At 54.0% G+C, this 17,428-nt stretch overlaps 4 protein-coding genes across 4 annotated transcripts; 1 reads left to right on the top strand and 3 right to left on the bottom strand.

Moving 5' to 3' along the window:
• Positions 1-674: 674 nt before the first annotated feature.
• UBC13 (Ubiquitin-conjugating enzyme 13) lies at positions 675-1,281 on the top strand (the record flags this gene model as incomplete). Its single annotated transcript, XM_049366877.1, has 4 exons — positions 675-727; positions 785-877; positions 917-1,056; positions 1,106-1,281. The coding sequence occupies 4 exons, from the start codon at positions 675-677 to the stop codon at positions 1,279-1,281; spliced, it is 462 nt and encodes a 153-aa protein (XP_049221583.1).
• A 7,420-nt stretch (positions 1,282-8,701) lies between these two features.
• J4E78_006263 (uncharacterized protein) lies at positions 8,702-8,992 on the bottom strand (the record flags this gene model as incomplete). The annotated part of the gene is made up of 2 exons (XM_049366876.1): positions 8,702-8,812; positions 8,873-8,992. 2 exons carry the CDS (start codon positions 8,990-8,992, stop codon positions 8,702-8,704), a joined length of 231 nt encoding a protein of 76 aa, XP_049221582.1.
• Positions 8,993-9,925: 933 nt separating this feature from the next.
• J4E78_006262 (uncharacterized protein) lies at positions 9,926-13,820 on the bottom strand (the record flags this gene model as incomplete). Its single annotated transcript, XM_049366875.1, is given in 5 exon segments — positions 9,926-11,374; positions 11,428-11,520; positions 12,058-12,159; positions 12,174-12,854; positions 12,915-13,820. The coding sequence occupies 5 exon segments, from the start codon at positions 13,818-13,820 to the stop codon at positions 9,926-9,928; spliced, it is 3,231 nt and encodes a 1,076-aa protein (XP_049221581.1).
• An 814-nt stretch (positions 13,821-14,634) lies between these two features.
• On the bottom strand, positions 14,635-17,224 carry J4E78_006261 (uncharacterized protein; the record flags this gene model as incomplete). Its single annotated transcript, XM_049366874.1, has 7 exons — positions 14,635-14,955; positions 15,123-15,656; positions 15,909-16,278; positions 16,332-16,526; positions 16,585-16,716; positions 16,898-16,964; positions 17,221-17,224. The coding sequence occupies 7 exons, from the start codon at positions 17,222-17,224 to the stop codon at positions 14,635-14,637; spliced, it is 1,623 nt and encodes a 540-aa protein (XP_049221580.1).
• Between the last annotated feature and the right edge of the window lie 204 nt (positions 17,225-17,428).

The raw sequence follows: 17,428 nt of genomic DNA, 5'->3' as shown, positions 1-17,428 counted from the left end.
TTGTTGTTGTAAGGCATAGAGAGATTGTACACAAGCGCAAGCTGGTTTCGGGTCGACGCGATCCACTCGGCGCGTGCCGCGAAGGGAGACCATTGCACATCTGCGACATCCCATGAAGACTGGTTTGGTATGATGAGGGGTTGAGACCACAAGTTATCCAGATCTATGATGCGAAGGCCATTCTTGCTGGCGAGTACCACGTCGCGTCCTGCTGGGCTTATGCTCGCGGCGCCGATGTCCTCGTCTACATCTATCAAGACATCGTCGTCGAATGTTGGCGATTTGAATGCCGACGATGGCCCACCCCCTGTGGCCGCCATCTTGGGCGTTGGCAAACTTGGCCGCGATGGATGAGGGTGAGAGTGTTGGTGTTGGTGATAGCCCTGGCCCCTTGGCGCGCCTCCCCAGCGATGGAGATGCCGGCGGTTGGGCTAGGCCTCGTTTGGCAACGTCGGTGGCATGCCCGACCGATTACGCAAGGTCAAACATCCAGCCCGGGAGGTTTAGCGCAGTGGCTCTTACTGCGAAGGCGCGGCATCTTCTTCTCTTACCTGGAGGAATAAACTTACTTCCTCCAACTAGGCTTCAACGACTGTCGCACTCCGTACTCGTGAAGCATATCTTTCGCGATCGCCCCTCCTCTACCTGACGAGTCCTGCCCCGCCTTCTCAATCATGTCGCTGCCCAAGCGAATCATCAAGGAAACCGAGCGCCTGGTCAACGAGCCGTGAGCATGTCCGCTATAAGAGTCTCCGTAGATTTACTAATACAGTCACCTGTGCAGTGTGCAAGGCATCAGCGCGACACCTCACGACGACAATCTCCGGTACTTTGATGTCACCATCGACGGCCCCAGCCAATCTCCTTATGAGGGTATGTTTGCACATGCAGCAATCTTCGAGTCGTGGCTTACAAGTCTCGTAGGAGGCGTATTCAAGCTCGAACTGTTCCTCCCTGATGACTACCCCATGACGCCGCCCAAGGTTCGCTTCCTCACCAAGATCTACCACCCCAACATCGACCGTCTAGGGCGCATCTGCCTCGACGTCCTCAAGAGTAGGTGGAACCCGACCTTGCAAAGGGACGACCTGGCTGACATATTTAGGCAACTGGTCGCCCGCGCTCCAGATCCGCACCATCCTCCTCTCGATCCAGGCTCTCTTGGGCGCGCCCAACCCTGACGACCCTCTCGCGAACGACGTTGCGCAGGCATGGAAGGAGAACCAGGCACAAGCCATCCAGACAGCCCAGGAATGGACTCAGCAGTATGCGAAGCCATGAGCGTCGAAATAGCCAAGACTACGTATACTATGCGGTTAGCACAGGCAAGATCATGGTGTTGCCTTCGGAAGACACAATCTGAGATAGCAGAGGAGGGTTCTCCTGCGGCTTTTTCCCGGCGATTGTGGAGCGAGTTAGCCTAGTCTAGTTGACTGGTTTTCCGATACTGCCCATTTCTTTTGTACGATACTGGCCATTGATTGCCTTGCAAGCCTGGCGTTGGATGGACGATTGGAGGCACATAACCCTATTGGCAGAGCAGAAATTCTGGTAGCTCTGTTTGCCGGATCTTGACCAGGACGAATAACATGAAAATGAATAACGACTCCAATACCCAAATCCTGTTCGCTTCCATTGTTGACTGAATGTGTCTGATGCTGATCATGTCTCTCTTATCAAGCTAACAGCACGCATCTACTGCGTTCGTTGTAGTGTGCCCTATGTTGAAGATATCTTCTTCCTTTCCAGACTTGCATAATATGAACTCCGCATGTTTGCACGTGTGGTTCTGTGTGTCTCGGGGCTGTCGTACACGCTTGCGTGGGAAGGCTTCCAAGTTCGAAGTGGATGGCGGGGGTGCTCGCCAACGCTACTCCCTCCTTGTGGCGGCCCAGCTTGAGGCGCCGGACCCTCTGCCACCACACCCAAAAATACTCGGAAATCATTTGTCCTGCTGTCGACGATACCCACCTTCTTAGCAGTTTCGCCTTAGGCATACGCAGCTTTTCGACTGCGCAGTGTGCGTCTTGCTGCCACGACCCTTTCTCAGGCAGATATTACCTTGTCGACTGATAGGCTCCGCTCGTCTTCGACTCCTTCTCGACACTCCTGCGCGATGGAGAGTAGAACAGGGCGATGTCGTCCAGCTTCGCGAAGGCATTTGGGGGTGTCTTGGCTGCCATGAAGTGGCCGTCCTGGTCGCGGCAGACCGCACAAATTCATCCCCACCCTCCTTACCGCCACCATCCCCCGTCAACGAAACGTACAACGACCGCATAACTCGCAAGCCTCTCCGAAAGAGCCGCCCTTCTCGTGATAGATACATCCGGTCGTACATGGTGCAGCATATACCGCAGTCGCTGCCAGGGAGCTCCGCGATGCTCTCCGAAGGGGCACGGAGGAGCTTCTAATGCAGAACGACTCACACCGCAGACGATGCGATGGGCTTCACAAACACCAAGCCGACGGTTCGGGCGGCTGTACAGGATGGGCCGGCTTATCAAGTACCTGCAGCACTTGGGCGCCTCTGATACTTTCGCGGGTCAGCCTCTAGCATCGAGAGCTCAGGCGGAGCTCCGCGACAGTCAACCGCAGCCTCAGATCGCGACCACTTTGCACCCCCTCTGCCATGCCGACACTTATATGGATACGCGCTTACGGCTGAAAGTTACTGCAAGCTCACACAGCATGCATCCTTCATTCGGGAGAAGCAGAGCCTGCACTACTTCGCCGGGCACCTCCGAAGCCACGGACAAGATCGCGACGTGCATACCACGCAACGCCTAAAGAATCTTCGATAGGCCCCGGGGGCTTGATACTGCATTGCGACTGCCGATAAGCTGACCGGCAGCAACCTCACAACTGACATGCGACGCCGACTGCCCCTCTTCTACTTTGGTCGCTGATGAACGGCAACGCCTCTGTTCACACCGACCGTTGTGAAGACCTTCGATTCTACGACACGATACGGACGCTGCGCCCATCCGCAAGCGCCTGACCCCGCCGCCACCCTACGCCGCTCGATCCCATTCACTCACGATGCCTGAACACCAAGTCGTACTGATCGAACAAAGGTAGAGGCTAGCGTTCTGCCTCTCTCTCACAAACGTGGATCTCGCGTCGGCGAGTTTGCCGTCGAAACGGCGAGAAAAACGTCAACAAGAGCAGTGCGCCATGCATCAATGGCAAGATGGGAAACGCGAGGATGTCGTGAGGAACGATGCATTCTCTGGCTCCAGAGTGGTCAAAGAGCAGATGATGCTCTATCCGACCGGTCTCTACTGGGTTTCGCCATCGCTCAAGCTGGTGTCATGATTGCTACCTTCTTCAGGCTGACGACAATAAGCGACGAAACTCGGCGGTTGCTGCGGCGCAATACGACGACGATCGGAGGCTCGAACGAAGCGATTGCCGGCGACTAGCATATACCATGTAGTCGATGTCGAAAATGGACAACACGGCTGAACAAAGAAACCTGGAGATGGAGTTCTGGCATGATGCGCGCCTGAAGGGCCACAACTTTCGCGGACCCTATCAGAGAGCGCATGCGTTCGATCAGTCAAGCGGAAGGACGCGTCAAGGCCCTCGTGCTTGGGGCATTTGTGCATTCCGACAGCGACAGGAAGTTCGGCAGCTGGACACACCGCTGGCATGTCTCGACCCGGCCTAAACCTTCACAACTTGGCAAACTTTCGGCTCCTTTGTATATGGATATACACCGCCATCTTCTTCTTGTGGCAAGGCTACGGTGGCGGCCGTGGTACCATGGTCAGCGCTGACCGCGTGGCAAACATCGACAGCTCATTTCGCCGACGTGTCCTACGGACGACCTTGTCATCATTCGAAGGTGTCATCAAGCTTGCTGTCGACAAAACGACTAACTGAAGACCCGGATGTGCATCTCCGCATCGTAGTCAAGAAAAGAATCAAGAATCAATGACTCGCAGCATTCCTAGACAGGATTGAGTGTTGGAGCTGATCGACCACATGGTAGCGAGTCTCAGAGATGTTCCTCGTTTTTCGATTGATCAGACCGGTTCAGGTTGACCTCCAACTTGGTCGCGCGAGTCCTATATCAATCCCGGTCTGACCGGCGTTCGTCGTGGCCAGGAGAGTCTGCGATGCCGGAATACCGTTGCAACACAGACCAAGACTACAACGGCATGAATTCAACTCCGATGCGACATAGGACCACAAACATGTTATGACCAACTCTTTGGCGCAAAAAGAAGTATGGACCGGAGTCGTAGCCGGCCGCAACCTAGACTTTCAGTTAAGGATTGAGTACCCTCATTCGACAGCGAGGATGGTCAAGAAGCGGAGCGCTCGTGTGCGCAATGTTTTGACTTGGCTACTTCACTGCAGAGCCTCGACAATGGCGTCTACTGTCTGGAATGTCCGTTACCGAGCGTCAGACTGTCATCATTACCCTTAAGTCGCCGGTTGCGGGGAAGGACTAGCTAAGACCTCACATCAACTCTTTGCGCCAGACGGCTTGACAAAGATATGTCGGCAGTGATGTGCTGTGGCCCTCGTCCCACGCTTTGCCGTAGCAGATTTGGGGTGCACTGTGGCCCGACACCTACAGCATGGACTAGAGCAGCTCGAGACACTGCCATAGTGAACGTGAGGGTTCTACGCATGCGGTTCATGAACCTGTCTTGACGCTCTCGCGTGTTTAGCAGGTGTATCGAAAGACATGTTCGTCTCCTTCAATCTGTTGATCCGTTGCTGCGATGCAGTTGGCATACCATCAGACAACTAAGACGGCTCGGACCAAGCGTCGAGGGAAGACACTCAGTACTCGAGCCAGTCATCATGCCAGACTTCGCGGATTCGAAAGGCCGAGGTAAGGTAATAGTACCTCGTGTAGGTTGCCAGTACTTTGCCCTTGTCGCCAGGACATTTCATCCTTCATACTGAAGAGTTTCGGTTCGCTTGCGTTTGCGTCAAGCGCCGTTGTTCAAGTAAGAGAAGGTTGCTACGCGAAGTGGGTAAGAGGCGCGACAAGAGGTTCCCTACCCATGGTAAGCGGTCAGGAGACTCGAAGCCTCCGCTCATACCTCTTACCACTCATTTGTACCGTTGCCCTTCTGGTCTTGAAGTCTTCGTTCCTCGACGCCTGGAGATGTCCTTCGATCGTTTCTCTTTCTGGCCTAAGAATGTTGCCAGTACATCAGCCTCCCAGCTCCAGCGCTCGCAGCGCCTTTATACCCCCGGTCGTACGATGAGCATGCTCGATGGTTGTATGTTCCCCGGTCCTTGGCGTCTCGGTCTTGCCCTCAGCCAGCGTGTGAGCGATGCAGACTCCTACTGTGTCGCTGCGATAGCCCCATAGCCATCTGCTACAACGTCCGTTGGCGCATCGCCGCAGATGTCTCGGGAGGTGGTTTCCGAGATCGGTCGTACGGTGTCCTGCTTCGTGGCTTCTCAATCCGTTCGAGGTGTGGTAGCGTACGGCTGGAGCGCGCATTGTGCGGAAGGAGCGCCTGACTTTTCTCAAGTCTTCGAGGAAGGGCCAGGGGTCAGGCCGTGCATGTCGAGCATCTGCTGTCACAACACTGTCAGTCTTCGTAAGCCTACGTCTTCATCAAAGTCCTCAACCCTGGGAATACGAGTTGAGTGCAGGCCCTTCCGAAGGCGCTCCGAGGCCCAAAGGTAACAGTCTCTCCTGCCTTACCTGGAGTGGGTGTGAATGTCCCTTGTCTTCCTCAGTCTCTGCCCTTGTCTGCCCCCAATCACCGCTAGAACGGCGTTGTACGCCCCTTGCTCCACTTGGAGACTCCCGCGGAGTGCGTTGTGGCGAATGCGGCCTTCCGGTAGCCTTGAGAAAGGAGCTCTTCGCACGGATGGTCATGTGCATTTGCTCCGTCTTTTGGCAATACTGTCCCACACCCCTGGTTGGAGCATGTGTATTGCAGTCGTCGTGTCTGAGAGGTGCGAACGAGGCCGCCAGGTGACGAGAGATACATATGATCGCGGGGATCTCGTTCGAGGGGTCATCGCCGCCGTCGCGAGCAGGGAGCATTGCAGGCTATCCAATAGTTCCCTGAAGGCTTGCGAGAGTCAGCGAAGGCTCGCGAGCTGAGCGCTTGACCATCGTGTGCCGTACCGAGTGGTGTTGAAAACTTGCCGCTGCGCCGGATGTCTACGATGGGCGCAGGCTGTATGAGCGATACCTCTGCTGCGACGAGGGTGTTGAGTACCGTTTACGCTTGCCTGCTCTACGTCACGAGGCTGCTCGAGGTGGTTGCCGGCTTGGTGGGTGTCTTGCTGGATGCTGCCCGGCGCTGCCGCCGCCCCGGAGGTCCGCAAGAGAGGCAGATTGAACATCTGCAATGCCGCTTCTATTTGCAGGCGCTGGATGCTAGATCTCCCCCGAGCAATAGTATGTCGCTCGAGTGCGCAAAGGTGGCGTGGTGGTGGTGTTGCTGCCGTCGAGGGGAGGCAGTATCAAGCCAAACTTGCGCCAAGGCTCACCACCGAGCCATATGAGACGCAGCACCACAACAAGCTGCACTGAGGGCGATTGGGATAGAACTCTCGTGGAATCGAGGTCCAATTCAGCTCAACGTTGGCGCAGGGTGATCTGGTCAAGGAGATGGGAGGGAGTCAAGCTTGTGGTCACGGAGAGGAGTCTCAAGCGGCAGAGCAGCCACCCCAACAAAGTCGAACATCAGACGAAGCATTACAATGCAGACCTGGTGCTCCCCGTCGCCTAGAGGTCCCCTGCAACCCTGTCGTCGCCCCGCCTTAGCGAATCGCCCACGTCGCCGCCCCAGAATCCAAAATGCCATTGGACCCACCCAATCTGAGGTTCTTGGGGTATATATATCAATTAAAACCTCTATCTTCCATCAAATCACACCGGGCGACCGTTCTCGGTATACAAAACGAACTGGCCCAGCGGTCTAGGATCTGGTTAAGGTACGTCTTGAGTTTCTTTAGAGGTTCCGGCACACGACAACAACGACCCTGGTTCGAATCTGGCCGCCACCCATCAGGCGGGATACAAATATGATGGGCTAAGGTGCGTCGTGCTTGCGTGATCGTGACTTTGAGGTTCGGCAACGGTTCGGTTCGACAAAGGAGTAAGGGGTATACAGGCAGCTTCACAGTTAGCTCTCTGTATACTCAAGAACCTTTTTGCTTTTTGTTTTGCTCTTTTAGGTTCCGGCAACAGCAACGTGCAGTAAGTCAGTCCCCTAGGGAATTGGCTAGGCATTGGACAAGGCAGTAAGTAGATGTTATTTCTTTTTGTCTTTTTGTATGCTACATTGCAGTTATTCTTACATAGACATGTGTAGTAGGTTAAGAGCTTACGCTAGTCGTAGGTACATTTGTTGCTAGGTCGTCTCTTTTTGCCTTTTTAGCCAGCTCCGCTACGACGCCCTCGCTTTAGTGCACTGCTACACCTACCCCACAGCTATCTCTGGCAGCTACGAGAGCCTTCTCGACCTTAGGACGCACATCTCCTTGCCCATACTTCGCTCTTTAGCATGGCGAGCTTTTCAGGCTCCTGCAAAAGAGTCTGCGCTGTTGCGGTTGGCTTTACAGCTCAGCTTGCGGCATAACGCACTCCTAACAACGAGTCTGCTACTCCCACTATTATGCAACATGCTGGCACAGCTTCTGCAGTCTCGCGAGAAGCAAAGAAGATATTTTTGCGATGCGCTGCGCGTAGGGATGCGACAGCATACTGCGTTGACTGGAAAAGCCGCTTATCAAGTTCATGGGGCACTCCCGCGGCGCGCAAGAGCTCCTGTTATCCCGATCGCCATTATCAACATCCGACAAAGCCTCCACTAGAGGGCGGAGAAGAGCGACATAGTATTCGCAAGCTTTGGTGCACGAGGCAAGCTTTTCAGGCCTAAGACGAGCTTTGACATGGCTCGATAACACCTCTGTACATCTGGTGTTGTAGTCTACGGATATAACATCAAGTCCGGGGTTTGAATGCGCGGCGTAAAACAAATGCACCTCCCTCTAGAGTAGCGGCTTGTTCGATGACAGGACACATGCGAGCACCATAGGTGAGCTGCCGTCTCCGAAGGCAAGTCATATCGGGGTAAGTAGTCGTAGAAAAGCGCAGCAACGTACTTAGTATTCTTAGACAATCGCAAAGAGCACATGCAATACCACAAAGTCATGCTGAACCAAGCTTCAAGACAAACTAATTACGTGAAGAAAGAAGGGGTATATTGCATAGCGCGTCCAATGAACCAAAATACTACTACTCAACAAATCCCAAGTCTTGAATCACCCCTTGCTACATCCACCACGCATCATACGACTCCAGCGCCTGGAGCGCATGCGCGAAAAAACCCTATGTCCCTCATCTCCTCGCCTTCCCCACGCGACGTCAGCTCCTCTCTCCCGCGGCCAATGATCACTCCCGCAGTCGGACCGATTCACACACCCATCATGCACATGCAAGCCCCATGCGCGCCGGGACGCGCAAACCAAGTCCACTACATTGCGAAGCGCCATGTGCGGACTGAAAGCGATGATGCGCTCTTCGTCATCGGGGTCGAAATGAGGAAGTTGGCGTGGTATTGTAGTGATCAAGCTTTTTGGTGAAAACATTCTGGCGTTCTGGCGGTCTGATAGCGTGGTGGTAGTGCTGGTGGCGTCTTCTCCGTCATCACATGTCGAATTGTCTTCTAATCAGGACAACAGTACAGTAGGAGAGGGTAGAGGTTCAAGCCCGACGGCTTTTGCGACAGTACTTTTCTGTGAAGTCGGTTTCGAGGATGGCGTGTTCTGGGCTGGAGGGAGTGGGTGGTGAGAGATGGGCACACGTTTCTGGCATCTGTGTGTTGTTAGTCTTCGCCATTCTGCGTCCCTCGTCCGTGAACTTGAGGAGACCTACCGAGCAAGCTGAGTCCGAGCGCGGTCGAGGTTGCATGTGTGCTTGTGCTTCGAGGGCGCGCATTTCGTATGTATATGTTATGCGGAGGAGATCGTGGACTGTGAGGTGTGTGGTCGACATATTGAGGTTCGTTTGTTGATGGGATGGTGTTGCTCTTCTTCTCTTTCTTGCAAGCTGTGATTTCGACGTCGATGTTGATACTCAAAGTTGAAGTCGGTCCGGCGCTTTGTTTATATAATCCCCGTTCGTCCTGTTACGCCTCTTTTCGCTGCTTGCTCACAAACACGTATGCTGCGATTGGTCCGCAGAGATGTGCTTAGGTACACAAAGTTCTAGATGTTGCTCGGACGAAGACCTGTGCGTCTCCAGAATTGACAAAGACCGTGGCAAGACTGTGATTTTAATGGTTGTAAGCTGAGGTGATTGAATGAGGAACGATGGGAGCGACAACGTCTAGGGAAGCTTTATATCAAGAGCCGCCCCCTCACACCAACACCTCATGCACATGTTGTGCACACATCAGCTGGTGGCGCTAATGGTCAAACTGGACTAGTTTCACTTGCGACAGCGAACGAGATCCTCGGAGCCGACATGATGCAGCGGGCGGGGGTCTGTGCGCGTTCACTCTCGTTGGTGGGCATGAATAGCCGGGACATACGCTCATGTGTCCGACAGCGGAATCGCGGGTCGCGCTCTTTTGAGAGACCGATGTTGGCTGTTATGCTGTTGCCTGGTAGTGTGAGACGAAGATGAGGCGGGTTGGACATGCGGCTTTGATGGTTTCACCCGGGATGGCGCTGTTAACGCCGAGAGTCCCGTCGACATGTCCGAGATCACCGAGTAAGCCCTAGAGAAGAGCCAAGGCAGCAATTTTGGAGACGGTACAAGAGTTCTGGATTTGAGGTGACGGGGCATGTGAGAACACCAGAAGGACACGTTGAGGCGCTTCGAAGATGGACACGCTACCTTTGTGGATGCAGCCAGCGCCTCTTCTCTGCTCTTTCCCTCTATCTGCAACCACCGCTACCACTGCATCTACGCCTCCGTCTACGTCTACTTCTTCCTCCCCAACGCAATCAAGCGTCCCTGACCGTCAACAACAAAAACCTTCCCATTGCCAAACACAGGTCTTCCAAACTTCACCGCACCCTCCACCTTCGGCAGCGGCAGCTCAACCAACGTCCCATTGACCGGCACCGCCTTGAACGCTCTCAGTCCAGCCTGCACATCCGTGGCCCACACGATACCTGTGCCAGGCTGGCCTTTGTTGCTGGTAACTGTCGGGAGACCAGCACCACCCCAGTGTCCGTTCATGTCGGAGGATTTGCCAGCGAGGCTGAAGAGCGAGGACGATGCGTTCGGAGTGAATGCGTACGCGGATAGAGCGGTGTTGCCAGGGTTGACGTAGACATAACCGCCTTCTAGCGGATAAGATCCAATCGCACCAAAGACCTCGCCTTCTAAAAGAATGGTCTGCAGGATTCCATCCGTACCGTTTGTACCTTGCAGATACCCACCCAAGCTGTCAACTTCCGTCACGTACATCTTCGGATTCGTAGAGGTCGCTATACCTATCCTCTTTCCACTCTTAGTCTCGAAAACATCGCCATCAAGGACAGCAAACCCCCCACTTCCAATGTCCTGTCCAGAGTCCGTCTGCCAGTCCGACGGACGGAAGAAATCAACAAGTTGAATCCCAGCACCACCAGCCTCATCAAGAGTAATACGCGCCACGGTTTCCGAAAGAACACCCAACGACTCGTGACCCTCTCTCGGGGTGACATCAAGGGTTGCAGCCGTCGACCCGCCGCCATTATCAATCGTGAAGAACACGTCCTTGCCATCTGACGAGAGACCTGCGCCAGCCTGCCAGATGCCACCCGCGCCACCCCCATGCCATGCTGTCCAGTCGTCATTATACAAACTCGCGTTTCCTGCTTGCGTAGTCCAAGTATACGTATTCTGCGTCGCGAGATTGACAGCAACAACGCTTCCGGTGTAGTTGAACGCGTCGCACAGCCCGCCAAACCCCGCATACAGCACATCGCCCAGCAACAGCAGCGCGGGTCGCTGCAACACCAAACCGCCGAGAAACGTCTTGCGTATATCGTTGTCGGAGGGCTGGCCATCAATGATCATGGGGTATTTGTATAGATCCTGCAAAGTGTCTAGGTATACGCCGTAGAGATAGTAAACGGAATTCAGAGGCGGATACGCGCCACCTGGCTGTCTATAGTCCTCGATGTAGCTTTTGACATAGAAAAATGCGATTTCGTTGCCGTCTTCGCGGTAGATGACTGGCGTGCCCATTATGCCTAATGTTTTGCTGACGTGCGTCGTGCAATACGCTTGGTCCATTGGCCATGGTGGAGCGACTTGGCGCTCGTTGAGTAGCTGCCCGGTCTCTGCGTCGAAGGTTCTGATGCGATTCTCGGTGGACGCGGTGAAGACGATTTGGCGGCCGGTGGAGGAAAGCGTGTGAACGAGAGGGCGCGCCCAATGCTGTGGTGATGTTAATGGTGGGGAAGAGGTGAGGGGCAGTGATGGCAATTTACTTTCTCGTCCGGGTTGAAGGTTGCATTCCAGAGCTGTGTAAAATTTGGGAGGTCTGAGGGATCGATGTTGTGATCGCCGCCGAGATAGGAGGACTGGCAGATGTCGGAGTCTTGAGGCGAGTCGGAGGGTGAGCCTGTTCTTTGCGCCGTCGCAAACGTTACAGTACTAGCTAGAGAAACGCAGAGCGCAACTGCATACGTTAGTGAGCGCATCTTGGCGGGCGATACAGAGGGCAACGAAATGTCGCGCGCATAACGCGGACGCTGCAAGACTTATGAACAGGATGTATGAAGATCGCTTGGCCTCGCGGAGAACACATTGCATGCAGAGCCATGACGATAGTATCCGGGGTTTTTGATCGCTTTCAATCTAATAGTCGTGGCTCGTGGTCGGTACTTGGATCACGTAGATGCCGGGTATTCTCCGCAACCGGGTTGGCTATATCGTGTATATTAGTTTGTGGGGCAGAACGTCGAGCATCACCCGGAAACTCCATGTAGATCAACATCTTGATGCGCCCGAAATTTTGTTGGAGGAAGATTGTATGTTCATTCTGATGCTAATTGATACGATAACTGTAGATGATGACGTCAGCGCAGCCCTGAGTAGAGTTGACTAGCATGACTTACCTTTTGCGCCGCTTTTACTATGCCGCGAGGGTCCCTCAGAACCCCCGCGTCATAGAAGGCTGGGCTGCCTTTCTCTATTGTTCCCGTTGCGGGCTGGGCTGTCTAGACTGTTCCACGCTAGGAACTTGGTCCTCCACCCGCTGCAACAGCGGTACACGTTCCGCTTCTACGGCATCACCTCCCTCAGCATCGGGATAGTACATCTTCTTCCACTCGCCCTTACCCACTTTGCCAACCCTCCATGTTCCTTGCTCACCCGCCTCTTTGAAGAAGTCCATGTTCTCGTCGAATGTCCTGCCACCAGTCTCCGGGAGATAGAAGTACGTCCATAGTCCAGCGAAAGCATTGGTTGCAGCGAAGACGACAAAAATCCAGTAGTCGAGGTTGTTGAACAGGACGGGCGTGAGGAAGGTAATGGCGAAGTTGGCAAAGCCCCAAATGATGACGGAGATAGCGGTGCCTTGGGCGCGAGCGGTGGTCGGGAAGACCTCAGTGGGGAACAACCACACGGTTGAGAGCCAGCCGATTCCGAAAGCGCCGGTGGCGACGAACAAAATTACGGTTCCAATGATTCCGGGGACGATAATGGGAATGTTCATGGGCTCAGAGTTTGCTGCTAAGCCACCGAAAACACCGAGAAGTGCGAAAGAAGTGGCAAGGATGACAGAACTGTGAATCATAATCTTGCGTCGGCCCATAGCATCGATCAAGAGCCAAGCGAGCGTCATGAGGAAGAAGTAGGACACGTAGTTGCCAAGGGTGAGGTATTCAGAGTTGCGGACTGAGAAGCCTAGGAGCTGTTTTCACATGTTAGTATTGAGCCAAACCGCACCACTCTGATCATAGACACAACTTACCTCAAAGATCTGCGGCCCGTACACACTAACTGCACCGTAACCCGTAAGCGCCTGGTTGACCTGGCACATCACTGTGACCATAGTAGGATGGAACTGCTCGTGGCCGGGGGTGAGCATATCCATGTACCCAACCTTGATATCCTTCTCCTTCTCGTGCTGTTCAAGTAGCTCATCAAGCTTCTCCTTGCCCTCATCTCCATAGATGTCGTCCAATGCCTTCTTCGCATCATCTTGGCGGTCATGGAAGATGAACCAACGCGGTGATTCCGGAAGGCGTTCGACAAATGCCATCAACAGGACGGGGTAGACCTGCATGACAATGATAGGGACGCGCCATGCCCACTGGTTTTGCTTTCCAAGGAGGATGGTGACGAGCAAGTTGATACCAAACGCCATTACGAGACCGAAGATGTTGGACTGGAATTCCTGGGCCAGCGCTTTACCACGAGAGTCGTCGGCGCTCAACTCGGAGGAGTAGGTGGGAATGACTGCGTCGATGCCTCCAACGCCCAATCCCATCACCACGCGTCCAGCAAGCATAACGCCCAATGCGATCTCCGTGCTCTTTCCCAACATGCCCATTCCGGCTACGAACATGATCAGATTTCCCAAACTAGCTGTTGCCAGACTGGCAAAGATGCTCTTCTTCCTTCCCAACTTATCAGCGAGCATGGAGAAGAGCACAGCGCCGACAGCGCAGCCGAGGTAGTAAACCGCTACGATCACACCCACGACTGGTGACTCCTCCTCGAGGCCCATGGTGGATAGGTAGTCATAATTCGTGTTGATGAGGGACATCATTCCCTGGTCGTACCCATAGAGGGCAATGGCCGTGGCCGAGAAAATGACGACATTGGTTTGTTTGTCGGTGACGGCCTGTTTCGCATGTTCGACGATGAACGACATCGTGGCTGTTGCCTGGATGCGAAGACGAAGCTCCGCGGAAGGTCAATCTGCGAAAGTAGAGGCTCGTAGAAGGTGCACAGCAGCAAGAAGAAGCTGAGGAGGGGAGGAAAGTCTAGATCTTCAACATCCTACAAGCCACAAATCGCGGTAGACGTTTGGCGCTACTGTGCATGTTTCTTGGTCAGCTGGGAGAGGGTTGTTTTTTAACGTATGACGAGTGTATGCAGGGACGCGATGTCGATCTGAGACTAGGTGCTGGGTGAGCCCCGCCAGTTTTCTAAGGGGTCCTTTGCTCGCGACGGGCTCCCGTCGGCTCTTTGCTCTTGATCTTCATTTCTTGATTAGACTTGATAGACGCGTCTTCGCGTGCCTTTCCAGTAGATACCACAAGAACATGTAGCGCACCATGCAGCTTGCAGCCAAACCGTTATTGTGCAGCTGCTAAGCTTCAGATCCGCGGCATAAGATCCTTAGCGCCACCAACCATTAGCGACGTCGCATTCGATCGATCGCATTCTTCTGCCTCACGACATCATCCTCAACTGTTCGCTCACCGGGTCTCGAAAAGATCAGTCACCGCTTGTTCAGATATCCCATGCAACACAAGAGAAGGAACAAGGCATTGGAAGTGTCTCGTTCATTGTTATTTTCAGAAACGACGTCATGAAGAGTGGTTAGAGCCCTACTAGCGACTGCCATCTGCGCCTTGCATGCTTTTGGAGGAGTCGGCGTACCCACCAGGCGTATCCGTAAGGCCGCGCGCACCGATCGCTCTCATTCTCACATCCTTCTACTCTGTTATCTCAGACCCCGCTCAAGCCTTTGCTGAAGCCTCAACCTCGAGAGTCGATGTGGAGGTCTGGGTAGCCTCCCAAGCTTCCCACGCTTCGAACAAAGCTTGTTTTGGGACGCAGTGTGCAACACGACCGTCCGAAACGCACTTCCAACCCTTACCGCAGTCGGCAGACCACTGCCAGTAGGATCCAGACTGCTCGCAAGTGACAGTCCATTCCGTCTGAGTCGCGTTGTTATAGGCGCAGTTGAACGCTCCAGGTGAGCAAGACATAGATGGAGCCAGCTCTGATGGGACTTGGAGAAGCTCGTCGCGGGCTCCAATGGTAGGCTTCGCATCCGGCTTACAGTGGGCAGATTTCCCGTCAGCTGCTAGATCACAGGTCTGTCCCTTACCACAGTCGGATGACCACAGCCTGCAGAGGTAGAGGTACCAAGTCAGTACATGTATCAAATACACTTCGTAGAACAAAGAACTTACCAGATTCCTTCTGAAGAACAAGTAATTACCCAGCTGGTTCCTGTGGCAGAGTTGAAGCCGCAACCGAATACTCCAGGCTCACAGGACAGAGATGGAGCAGCACGCGATGAAACTTGGGATGGTTCATCGCGAGCTCCATTTGTCGTGTCCCACTCTGGTCCTGGGTTCCAGCAATGCGCGGCACCATTGGATAGCGCGAGGCACTTCAAATCTCCACAGTTGGCAGATTGCACCCACTTGCCCCGGTAGTCGCAGGTCATGATCCAGGTACCCGTTGATTCGTCCTCGTGGCAGGAATAGGTCCCAGGCATGCAGGAAGCCTCACGCTTGGCGGCTGCTGGATCCGTGTTCCACTCCGGTCCCGGGTTCCAGCAATGGGCGGCTCCATCGGATCGCTCGAGGCACTTCAAATCTCCGCAGTTCGACGAGTACTGCCACGCACCCTTGTAGTCGCAGGTCATGACCCAGGCACCCGTTGACGCGGATTCCAGGCAGGTATAGGTTCCAGGCGCACAGGTAGGATCACGCTTGGCCAAAGTGTCCGACTCGACGACGGTGGGGGCCTGAAGGCTTTTGTTAGCAATGTGCTATTGCGGGAGAGTGATGTAGTGGTCAGGGGTGGAAAGAATTCGTGTCGCAGTTTGCAGTATGCATGCAACTAAATCTTAACAAGTACACACTTGCTAAGATGATGTACACTTCAACCTAGAAAGATCTGCGACATAAATTGTAGCCATCGGAGGTGAGATGGGAGCGAACCCGAGCCTGGAACTCAGATCTCTTCGAGCTCAATGAGAATACAGGAGAGTGCTTACATTGCTAGATGCGTCCTTGGACCGTGGAGGTGCCTCAGTAATGTCGGCGTCGTCGACGTCTCGGTCGAACATGCTGGGCTTCTTGCAGCAGTTGCAGTTGTCGCGACACTTCCATCCCTTCTTGCAGTAGTGGTCGGTTTGGCAGAAGCCATACTGGCAGACCAAGACACCAGTGCGATCCTTGGCGCATTCGTAGGTCTTCTTGTCCTCGATATGAATATCCGAATCGACGTCACGCTTCTCGGATGTACCGGGCGAGCACTCAGCACCTCGCTCATTCGCGATGCATTTGACCAGGCAATACTCAATGGTAGCGCAAGCGGCGTTGACGGGACAGGCGAGGATCCACTCATCTTTAGTGCAGGAATACCTGTAGCGACAAGATTAATGATCATTCCTTGGTGAACGATGGAGTTTACTTACTTGACGTCGTCGTTGCTCAAGTGCATAGCTGAAGGGCCACCAACATCTCGATCCTCAACACTGGTAGCAGTCGCCGAACCGGTACACCAAGCACCTTTGGTGTTCTTGGCGCACTTGAAGGAACACTCCTCGATGAAAGAGCAGGTGCCCGAACGGAGGCAAGAGAGGACATATTTGTCGCTGTCGCACTTGTACCTGTTGGCAGTCAGTATACTACCCTCTTACAGCGTGAACGAAAGGCGAGGCGACTTACGTGTGAACATCATCGTTCTCGTACACAGAAGCCGCAGCAGCGGTGGTAGTCTCGACCGGCGAGGCAGCGACGAGCGCCACCAGCCCAGTGAGGGCGACAGTGGTGAGCTTCATGGAAGCGTACTTGAAGGTACTGTCGTCGTAGTTGTGTGTGATATAGAGAGTGTGGAGGGGTTGATGGTGGAGAGGGGTGGTGGGGGAAGGTGATGGAAAGGGGAAGAGAAGAAAGGCGGGCTTATATGGAGTAAGGCGAGAGAGCAGCTGCAGGCGTTTGCTATCCCGCTAGGCAAAAGCTGTTGGGAGGCGATACTCACCTTGGGCCTTTCAGGGTCCGACTTGCGGAGCGTGAGTGTTCGTTGGGTGCCCAGGTGGGGCAGTGGACTGGTGAGATTGGTGAGATAGTGAAGGTGGAAGGAGCGAAGTGCACGCAATCTGTGCTCTGCACCCACCGATCGAACCACCGCACTGATGAACGAGTGAAGAAGCCAAATGACAGTATGACCGGGCGGCATGTAGGAGTTCAAGCATCAGGGATTCTAAACAGCAAAAACAATACACGCGACGACATCTCAAGCAGCTCTGCAGTATACGTCTACACTATTGAACGCAGAAGCACAATTAAGACCGCATTACTTACCCATCGAGTAACTAAATTACTACGGCAGTATGATGTATCAACTCTAGGTACCTTCTCACATTGCTGGACCCTACCGGGTAGCGTTGGTGCTCACACGTCAAAATAGGCAAACGCAGCTCATATAGAGTAGCAAGACTCACGCAAATCAGGAAAAATACTGTAGCTTGAAGAAAAGGAAATGCTTTTGATTTATCATAAGGATGCAGCC

This window comes from Alternaria triticimaculans (assembly GCF_023758025.1).
Source record: "Alternaria triticimaculans strain BMP 0046 chromosome Unknown scaffold_8, whole genome shotgun sequence".
NCBI classification, from domain to species: domain Eukaryota; kingdom Fungi; phylum Ascomycota; class Dothideomycetes; order Pleosporales; family Pleosporaceae; genus Alternaria; species Alternaria triticimaculans.
The sequence above is the reverse complement of the archived record's forward strand: the minus strand, read 5'-3'. Positions and strand labels throughout refer to the sequence as shown.